General features: G+C 42.7%; 2 protein-coding genes across 5 annotated transcripts in view; both read left to right on the top strand.

Moving 5' to 3' along the window:
• Positions 1 to 102, top strand: part of psma3 (proteasome 20S subunit alpha 3) — a 7,418-nt gene extending 7,316 nt beyond the window's left edge. Inside the window, exon 11 of the mRNA XM_067613452.1 lies at positions 1 to 102. This exon is cut by the window's left edge and continues 74 nt beyond it. The gene's annotated coding sequence lies outside the window, so the exon portion shown is untranslated.
• A 1,271-nt stretch (positions 103 to 1,373) lies between these two features.
• The window catches only part of arid4a (AT-rich interactive domain 4A), a 27,732-nt gene continuing 19,105 nt past the window's right edge, over positions 1,374 to 10,000 (top strand). Inside the window, exons 1-7 of one of the 4 annotated variants that reach the window (XM_067613429.1) lie at positions 1,374 to 2,960; positions 3,804 to 3,854; positions 6,260 to 6,370; positions 7,918 to 7,983; positions 8,080 to 8,170; positions 9,787 to 9,866; positions 9,978 to 10,000. The exon at positions 9,978 to 10,000 is cut by the window's right edge and continues 75 nt beyond it. In XM_067613429.1, coding sequence (XP_067469530.1) covers positions 3,849 to 3,854; positions 6,260 to 6,370; positions 7,918 to 7,983; positions 8,080 to 8,170; positions 9,787 to 9,866; positions 9,978 to 10,000 — 377 coding nt within the window. In that variant the 5' untranslated portion in view covers positions 1,374 to 2,960; positions 3,804 to 3,848. Of the gene's footprint in view, positions 2,961 to 2,988; positions 3,588 to 3,803; positions 3,855 to 6,259; positions 6,371 to 7,917; positions 7,984 to 8,079; positions 8,171 to 9,786; positions 9,867 to 9,977 lie in introns of those variants that run through there. The other 3 variants (XM_067613428.1, XM_067613431.1, XM_067613430.1) reach the window with 3 other exon arrangements.

Below are 10,000 nucleotides of genomic sequence, written 5' to 3'. Positions count from 1 at the left end.
CTTTTTTTATGTTTTATAGTTCACAAACTTTCACGTCGATTTGTTTTTGCTTTTTGGTTTGATGAATTTCAGCTTTGACAATAAAAAAAAGTTGAAGAAAAAGTTGTTTCCATGGCAACGGTGTGTTTTTTTTTTTTTTCAGAGTTTATTAATAACCAGCATTTTCCAATCAATCCGGTCTTTGTTTTTATTGATTTTCCTTCAGAGCTGCAACGATCAGTCGATTTAAATGATCAACAGAATTAAACAGCAACTATTTTAATGATCAATCAATCTTCTTACTCAATGTTTTGGTGGTTGCAGCTTCTTGTCTTGTCTCATCTTGTCTCCTCTGAGACGTCAGAACAGGTTTGTTTTCCTTCGTTGTTACAGCTTCTCTTGCTTCTCCATCACAGGGTTCCAGCCTTTTATTAATCTAATTCTTCTCATTATCGTTGTTTCTCTATTAATCGTTCTGTCCATAAAATGTCACAAACGCTTCAGTTTGTTGTTCGACACATAAAATCTTCAAATCACATCTGATGTTCTGATTCTTCCTTCAAAAATGACAAATGATTATTTGAATATCAGAATAGTTGCTGATTAATTTTCCATCGATAAACTTATTAGCTGTTAGAAGTTCAGCGAGGCCGGTAAAACCAACAACATGTTCAATTTAACCAAGAAAACAAACGATCACGTTCAAGAACATCAAATCTTTCAACATCTTTTGCTTGAAAAATGAAAATAGTTTATAGATGAAGTTAATTGATTAAAAGCTGCAGCTTCAGTTTATGACTCCAAACATCAAACAACATGAATCTGAGAATGAAGTTTAGTTGTAGTTGGTGAAGATGAAGATGATGAAGATGATGATGATGAAGATGAAAGTAGCAACAACATTTACTCATAAAAACACATCAGAATCAGCTTTATGGCCAAGTATGTTTATCTATACAACAACAACAACAACAATAATAATAAAATACAAAGAATTTGACACCAGCTTCTAGTTGGTCTCACACTGACAACAAGCCCAACAGAGAAACATTAATGTAGAATATTTCACTATTATGCACAACAAGAGGGTGAAAAAATAGAAACATATAGAAACAAGTGGACAATATATAATATCCATAAACAGGTAAACAAGGATATAAATAGCACAAAGGTGTGAAAGAAATATGATTATGATTATTATTTTATAATAAATTACAGTTTACTGAAGAGAAGAGCAGATCATCGTTTTATTCTTTTACTTTTTTATTGGCAGCTACAAGTTTCACAAAGATCATTAAAATACTTTTCACAGTTTTATATCAACAAAATAAAGTGCTTTATGGAAAGAAAACAAACAAACAAACAAGCTGAAATTAGATTCATCATGAAGACAGTCAGCTCTGTTATCAGAGAGAATCTTTACTTTGACAGTACAAATGTTCACTTTGACCAACTGTAATATTATAAATAAATGAAAGAATCATAATGGAAATATGAAAAACTCAGGCATCAAACAGAAGTAGCGCATCATCTATTGTTTGCAGCACATTAACATGTTATTATTATTATTATTATTATGATATTATGATGTTTGGCAGCAGGTCGCAGTGACATGAACCTGGAGACTGAATGTACAACAGCAGAAACAGCTGCTGCTGTGAATGCTGACAGTCAGCAGCTGTCAGAGCAGATTATCTCCGTACAAATAACCTCGGAGAGAAAAATGACATATATGGCTCCGCCGTCACTCTCTTCCTGTTACGTAAGAGCGCCGATGTTCCCGCCCACTCCGACTCTTTACAAACGGCGCCACAAAACACCGACAGTTTTCACCGCAACCGATGTTTGTTTCTGTGATTGTCCTTCACATGTCTCCCGCAGCGGCTTCCCGCCGCCTCAGTCCGTCCGTTCAGCTCGTTTACTGAACGTTTGAGCGGTGAAAACACAGTCAGCGGTTTGTTGTGGACGCTGCTTCCCCACAATCCCTGAGACGTGACGTTGTCGCTAAAGGAAACCACGTCGCCGAACTGGCTTTTAAAAAGTGTCCATTTAATGTTTGCAGCGGTCACCTGCGAGCTGTCGACGCGAAGAAACAGAAATTAGGACTTTTAACAAAGTCACAACATCATCTCTTGATTTCGGTGTACATGTCATACAATAAGCAGCTCGCATATTGCTAGAAATTAAACTTAAATGCACTCTTTGACCTCCTTTACTGCTTATTTTGGTTCAACTGTATTCACATTGAAACAGACCGCGCGGACAGTGACCAAGTTTAAATTTTGTGTAAATTAAGTGAGATTGTGCGTGAATTACGTGTCGACTTGATGAGAGGTCGCTGTGGTTTTGGCTGTAAATATTAACTTCACCGCTGCTAACGTGACTCCTTCGATAGACACGTTAATGTTAAATTAGCAGATTCTTTAATGGAGTCTGGTGCGCGGCTCTCCGCGTAGCAGCGCAGCACGTACCGGGGCAGGGCTTCCGTCATTGTCGGTAAGGAAAAGGAAGCCCGCTCAGCCAATAGCGACGCGCCACTGCTGGGAACAAAACGCGCGAGGCCAATTGCGATGACCAGTGGCGGGTTTTTCCTCTTGAAGTCGCTCCCGATTGGATGATTACCCAGTCGATGCCGTCATTTCCCTCGTGGCGCCGCGTTCGTATCGACCTATAACGAAGCCAAAAGAGGTATGACCTATTAAAATCAAGGAATCGCTCGACCAATCACATTTGTCCCTTGCGAACAGCGCTGTCACTGCAGCCAATCGAATGACGGGAAACAGAGCTCGCGGCTCAACAGCTTGTTGTTCGTGAATCGCTTTGCAGCGCGAGCAGGAGGCGAAGCGGCCGCGGCGGAGATGTAAGTATAAAACCTCTACATTCTGGCCGGAACACGACAGGAACCTTCACCGGTTAGAACCGCCGGTAGCTCGGAATCGGAGAGCCGGGCTGAGGCCGGGGCAGAGGCCGGTGGATGCCCGGTGAGTGGCGGCTGTAGCGGGCTGAATGGCAGCGGCGGACCGCTTGTTTTTGCAGTGAAGAAATGTGAAGCTTCTGCGCCTTTGTGGAACAAACATATTAAATAAATAAATCCTCAACACTGTTTGTTCCGTCGAGTGTCTCAGTCTCGGTTTGTTTGATAGAAACTTAGTTTAGTTAACAGCTGCTGGTGCCGAGCGGGTCGAGCTAACCTGCTGTTTAAATCTCCAGATGATCCACAAACTAGCTGGTTGAGTCGCTAGTTAGCCAACTAGCTAAATTTAGCTCCGGACCGGAGAGTGAAGCCCCGGCTCGGCGCTCCGCTCCCCCCGCGGAAAACAGCCTCTGTGTGGACTTTGTTCCGGTTGGGGCTCGGTGGTATGGCGGTGACCCGGGCAGCTGGCCGCTAACAGAAGGTTTTATGGGGGGGGGGAGGTGGTAAAGTTAGCCGAGCTAGCCGAGCTGACATGGCGAGCTGTGATGGCGACGTGACTCAGAGGAGCTGCGAGCGGAGCGGGAAGCTGCTCCGGCTCCGTGTCCCTGCACCGACCCGCCGACAGGTCACCTTCACCCCGCGGACTCCGGCGGCTCCGTGTCGGGTGGAAGTAAATGTTGTTAGCTAAGTTACGGTGAGCTGTTTGTGCCACATATTAGATCCGATCCGGGCAGGGAGGAGGAGGGAGGGGGCTGCACCGAGCCAGGAGCTCAGCTAACACTACTGAGAGGCTCGGTGGTTAGCTTAGCATTATTTTACAACCTCGGGACAGTTTGACACTCTGCCCGTGTTTGTCCTCTGCTCTGCCGCTAACTTCACTCACAAGTCTCGTCCTGTTTGTGTCTTTCAGTGATCCAGAATCTCTCGAGCTGGACTCCCTCAAATAACCAGAAAGATGAAGGTGAGTGTTTGACCTGCGACACAAACTGGAGATAACGCTCTGTCTGAGCTCCATGTCCAGCTGAAACCAGCTTCTGATGAGTTAAACTGGGCTCTGATGGTCTTATACTGGTGTCTTACTGGTTACAGGACTCATCTCTGTCCAGTTTATCTCACTTATTTACATTGGAGACCTTTGCTTTGATGATCACATTGGTGTTATTGAGCCACTGTTTTCATCAAAGTAAAAGGAACCACAACACATCCACAACCCTGTTAGAGCTGAAACAATAAGTCTATTGATCGATCAGAAAACATTTGCTGTTTCCAACTTCTTAAATATGAGAATTTCATACTTTTCTTTGTCAAATATGACAGTAAACAGAGTATTTTTGGTGAATTATCTAATGAGTGTTTGTCACTGACTGATAGGGTTAATCAGGAGAAAAACTGGCAGATCGATCAATACATCAGTTATCTATAATCCTCCTGCTGCTATTAGAAACATTCACTGAGCTGTATGAGAGAGAGTTTAGATTATTACTGAAGGTGAGTGTTTGACCTGCGACACTAACCGGAGATATTTCTGTCTGAGCTCCATGTCCAGCTGAAACCAGCGTCTGATGAGTTAAACTGGGCTCTGATGGTCTTATACTGGTGTCTTACTGGTTACAGGACTCATCTCATGTCCAGTTTATCTCACTTATTTACATTGGAGACTTTTGCATTGATGATCACATCGGTGTTATTGAGCCACTGTTTTCATCAGAGTAAAGGGAAGAACAACATCTTCACAACCCTGAAACAATAAATCTATTGATCGATTAGTCAATTAGCAGAAAACAGCTTCTCAAATATAAGAATTTCATACTTTTCTTTATCAAATATGATAGTAAACAGTATCTGGATCCGTCTCTGGTTAATTCTATCGTCTGCGTTTGTCGCTGGATTCTGACTCGATTAATCAAGAGCAAAGAATCAGCAGATCAATCAATACGACAATAATCTCCAGTTGATCCTCAGAGATGTTTCTGTCCTGCTGCTGGTAGAAATATTCTCTCTGCTGCACTCAGGGACGGAAAAAACAAAGACGACAAACGTTGAAACTGTGAAACTGTCGCTTCTCTGTTTAAGTTAAAAGTTTCTCTTGTTAAAGAAGCCGTCACGTCTCTGGAAGGTTTATTTCTGCTCTCTTGAGGAAAATATCAGTCAGTAATAAACTAGTTCAAGTCATAACGAGCTTCTGTGCAGAATGAATGAGACTCATGTTATTAGATATAAAGACTCATCTCAGTCCTGGAGGAAGAAATCCAGACAGACTCGCACATGTCAGTCTAGTGAAACTATCGAGTTCCTGCTACAGCGTCAGTACTGCCACCGACAGACACGTTAATGTGTCTGTTAGTTTGTTATTCTGCTGTTTCACACTCAGGAAATCATTTCCAGGTGGCTCCAAAGTGACAGTCAGGAGAAATGAATTGAGTTTATTTGTTGTTATTTACTCATCTGACTGTTTACACAACACATGAATAAGAACAAATCAGACAGAATCTGATTAAAAACCAACAGAGTGTGAACTCCAGTCAGCCGTGAGGAGCGTTCCTATTGGCTCTCCACTGATCATTAATGATTATAAGCTTTAAATACATCAGTAAAAGTTTCTCCAGTGATCTAAATGTCTCCTGGAGGAAGCTGACGTCTCGTACAAACATGTGATCACGTTTCTCTCGTTGGATGTGAGCAGCGGGGAAAGTGTCAGTGAGACGTCCTCCTCGTAGTCGTGGAGGAATCATTCTGGTTTTAAACCAGTTCAAGTCCATTTGGAAGCTTTTTATGATGTCGTCATGACAGCGGAGATGTGGTGGGAGGGACTGACTCACCGCTGACTGTTGATTCTCACTCTGCTCGACTGAACTTCTGTGTTTGATGTGTCAACCTTCTTTTTATTTTGGCTCCAATTAATCATTTTCATCCCAAACGTGTCGAAGGTGAAGTTTCAAAACAAAACACAAAACATCAGATTCATAACGATGTCAAACAGGGAAAATATTCAAGTTTCAAAAACGTCTTTCAGATTCATTTCTGATCGATCAATAGATCTGGTGGATCTGGTGGTTCCCAGCTGATTGTTCCCAGTTTAACCAGCTGATTTAATGTCTTACTGGATCGTCTTTATTTATTTGTTGTTGTTGTTTCATGGTAAAGACGTTTAGAGAAGTGATCTATAAATAAAGTGATTATGAAATGACAACAGCATCAAACTGAAAGTCTCCACAGCTGCAGCCGCTCATGTGCACTTCCTCTGCTATGCTGCAGTGCATGCTGGGAATGTGTGTGTGTGTATCCTGATGTTACTGATGTGTGTGTGTGTGTGTGTGTGTGTATCCTGATGTTACTGATGTGTGTGTGTGTGTGTGTGTGTTCCAGGCAGCAGACGAGCCTGCCTACCTGACAGTAGGGACGGATGTCAGCGCCAAGTACAGAGGAGCCTTCTGCGAGGCCAAAATCAAGACTGTTAAACGCATGGTGAAGGTCAAGGTGAGACACACAGGAAGTCACATGACCAAAGAACTCCACGTTAATAACAACATCGGATCTCTTTGGATCCCACGCGTTCACACACACACACACACCGACTGAAAACAGAAAGTTCAAATCTGAGCCGTTTGTGTAACACGGCGACGACGTAATCTGCACGTTTCCTGTTCGTTAGAGGAGCGAATCCTCACCTGTCAATCACTCACCTGTCAATCATTCACCTGTCAATGATTCGATTGATCCTGCATCTTTTTATGTAGAAAGAACAGTCTGTTATATAAAAAGCTGCGTCTTTAATCATCAGTACGTGTGTGATGTCATCAGTACATCAACACACGTGTAACAGCTGCTCTCACGGACGCATCAGCTGGTTTCTCTCTAGTTCACCTCTGACTCGGTTTACGTGTTCGTTGGTCAGCTGATCCGCCGACGTTTTCCCAAAACCTCCTAATATCGATCATCTGGAAAATCTTTGCCATGATTTTACAGTTTTAAACTTCTGGAATCCGTCCGGACACGTCGGAGAGCAAACGACGTGATGACAGAACAGACGCTGGTTAAAACAGACGTGATCAGCTGACGTCATCTCGTTAAGAAAGGAAGCGTCAGAGCAGGTTGAGTTTTATCACGTTTAACATCAGAACAGAATATAAATAACAGAGAAGCACTAAAAGCAGAACATGTTGTCTCTCTACAAGCCTCCGACTCTGCTGACGTTAACAGAAATGATTCAACTTTATCAAACTTTTAATCAGACGATTGTTTCTCAATTAATCATTAAAACGCCAGAAAACAGTGAAAAGTTTCCGTCACTGAGACTCAGAGACGACCAGCAGCTTCTCTGAGACGACGACAACAACAACAGCTGTTTATAAATAAACATGATTAATAAATATTATTATGTTATTAGAGTTTGAACTGTGGGAGGAAACACGTGATTGGCTGTCGGGACGAGTGATGATGCTGAGAAAAGGTTTCGCTCAATGAGCTGATGATGTCATGACCATGGCTGTCTGACCAATCCCCCGCCAGTTTAACTCTGTACTGACTGGAACCTGCCCAGTTTAACTCTGTACTGACTGGAACCTGCCCAGTTTAACTCTGTTCTGACTGGAACCTGCCCAGTTTAACTCTGTACTGACTGGAACCTGCCCAGTTTAACTCTGTACTGACTGGAAACTGCCCAGTTTAACTCTGTTCTGACTGGAACCTGCCCAGTTTAACTCTGTACTGACTGGAACCTGCCCAGTTTAACTCTGTACTGACTGGAACCTGCCCAGTTTAACTCTGTTCTGACTGGAACCTGCCCAGTTTAACTCTGTACTGACTGGAACCTGCCCAGTTTAACTCTGTACTGACTGGAAACTGCCCAGTTTAATGTGTGTGCTGCGTTTTGACGTCATGGTGAGAGATTCGTATCAACTCCTTCAGATAGATTTTGTGTCCTTGAGGACAGAAAGAACAGGACGTCCCTTCAGACCATCGTCTTCATCACTGTTTGTCTCTCAGCTCATCCTGTCAGTAAACCTTCGTCTTCGTCTCTGCAGGTGAATCTGAAAGGTGAAAGTACGTCCCAGGTGGTGCAAGACGACCAGGTCAAAGGACCACTGAGGGTAAGATGATGATGATGATGGTGATGATGATGATGATGATGGTGATGTGTGTTGTGAGTGGGACTTGCTGTAATAAAGGTGTAATGTGTGGTTCAGGTGGGCTCCACTGTGGAGGTGAAGACCAACGAGGGTTTATCCAGCGAGGCCGTCATCAGTAAGCTGACGGACGCCAGCCTCTACACTGTGGGTGAGTCTCTGCTCCACCAGCTGCACCAAACACAACAGTCACATCTACACCAGGAACAGGCTGACCAATAGACACCATAGAAGAAGAACTGAAGTCACTCCGCTTTGTTGAGTCGGTCGCTGCTGCTGGCGGCCGTCACTTCCTGAGTCTGAACTTCAGCTGATGAGGAAGTTTGATATCTTTGCTTCACTTTAGTGAAATCAGCTGCAGGACAAACTGCTCAGTTTTACACATCAAGTCCTGAAATAAACCAGTTCTCACTAATTTAATGTTCACTGATCATCGTTGACATCACATCAGACGCCTGAAACACTGTGACGTCACAGTGTGATGTCACAGTGTGATGGAGGTAATAAACAACCAGCAATGGCAGAAGTACTGAGATACTTTACTGCAGTAAAAGTACATAAGTATTATGAGCTTGATGTAGTTAAAGTATTGCAGTAAAAGTACATAAGTATTATGAGCTTGATGTAGTTAAAGTATTGCAGTAAAAGTACATAAGTATTATGAGCTTGATGTAGTTAAAGTATTGCAGTAAAAGTACATAAGTATTATGAGCTTGATGTAGTTAAAGTATTGCAGTAAAAGTAGTGGTTTGGTCCCTCTGACTGATATATTATTATATATGACATCATTAGATTATTAATAGTGAAGCATCAGTGTTAGAGCAGCATGTTACTGTTGTAGCTGCTGGAGGTGGAGCTAGTTTACACTACTTTATATACAGTTAGCTAGTTTAGTCCAGTGGTTCCCAACCTAGGGGTGGGGCCCCTCCAAAGGGTCAGCAGATAAATCTGAGGGGTGGTGAGATGATTAATGGGAGAGGAAAGAAGAAAAAACAAAGTTCTGATACACAAATCTGTTTTCAGTTTTTGGACTTTTTCTCTAATCTTTGATTTTTGCTGAAATATTGGATCATTTGAACATTTATTGAAATGAAAGCATGTGAGAAGTTTAGAGGGAAAAATCACTATTTGGTGGAGCTGTTAACAACTCATAGACATGTGAAATGTGACCCCGACTACACACTGCTTTTTGTAAGACGTCAAAAGCCAAAAAGGTTGGAAACCACTGGTTTCATCTTTAACAATGTGTTGTATTTTAAAAGCTTGTTATATTATCCATTGTGTCAAATCTTCATCTGAAAAGTAACTAAAGCTGTCAAATAAATGTAGTGGAGTAGAAAGTACAATATTTCCCTCTGAAATGTAGAAAGTAGCATCACATGGAAATACTCAAGTAAAGTTTCCAGCTCTGTGAATAAATATTGATCAGTGATGTCAGATTGTAAACGTCTGTCACTTGATGATAAACTAAAGGAGGTGATGAGACGCAGTCAGAGGTGAACTTTGACCTCTGAGTCGGCGTCGTTAGAGGTGAACGTGTGAGTAAAAACTAAAACACAGTGAATATAAACAGAGTTTCATCTGGTCGTCGACACGGAGACCGCAGACGTTCTGATTGGCTGTCGGGGACGAGTGACGACGCTGAGAAAAAAGGTTTCGCTCAGTGAGCTGATGATGTCATGTGACGTCAGGTTTTCTCTTGGCCGTCTGACCAATCCCGCGCCGGTTTAACGTCTGATAACTGAACTGTGTGTTTGTGCGTTTCAGTGTTTGATGACGGAGACGAGAAGACTCTTCGTCGTACGTCTCTGTGTCTGAAGGGAGAGAGACACTTCGCAGAGAGTGAGGTGAGTCAGCTGACGGAGGGACTACTTCTCAGGCTCGTATCCTTCCACCAGAAACTCTCTCGGAGGCTTTAAACTATATATTCATATAATCATCATATCTTCTTCTGTCAGACGTTGGACCAGCTGCCGCTGAC

This window comes from Thunnus thynnus, chromosome 16 (assembly GCF_963924715.1).
Source record: "Thunnus thynnus chromosome 16, fThuThy2.1, whole genome shotgun sequence".
Lineage (NCBI taxonomy): Eukaryota > Metazoa > Chordata > Actinopteri > Scombriformes > Scombridae > Thunnus > Thunnus thynnus.
The sequence above is the reverse complement of the archived record's forward strand: the minus strand, read 5'-3'. Positions and strand labels throughout refer to the sequence as shown.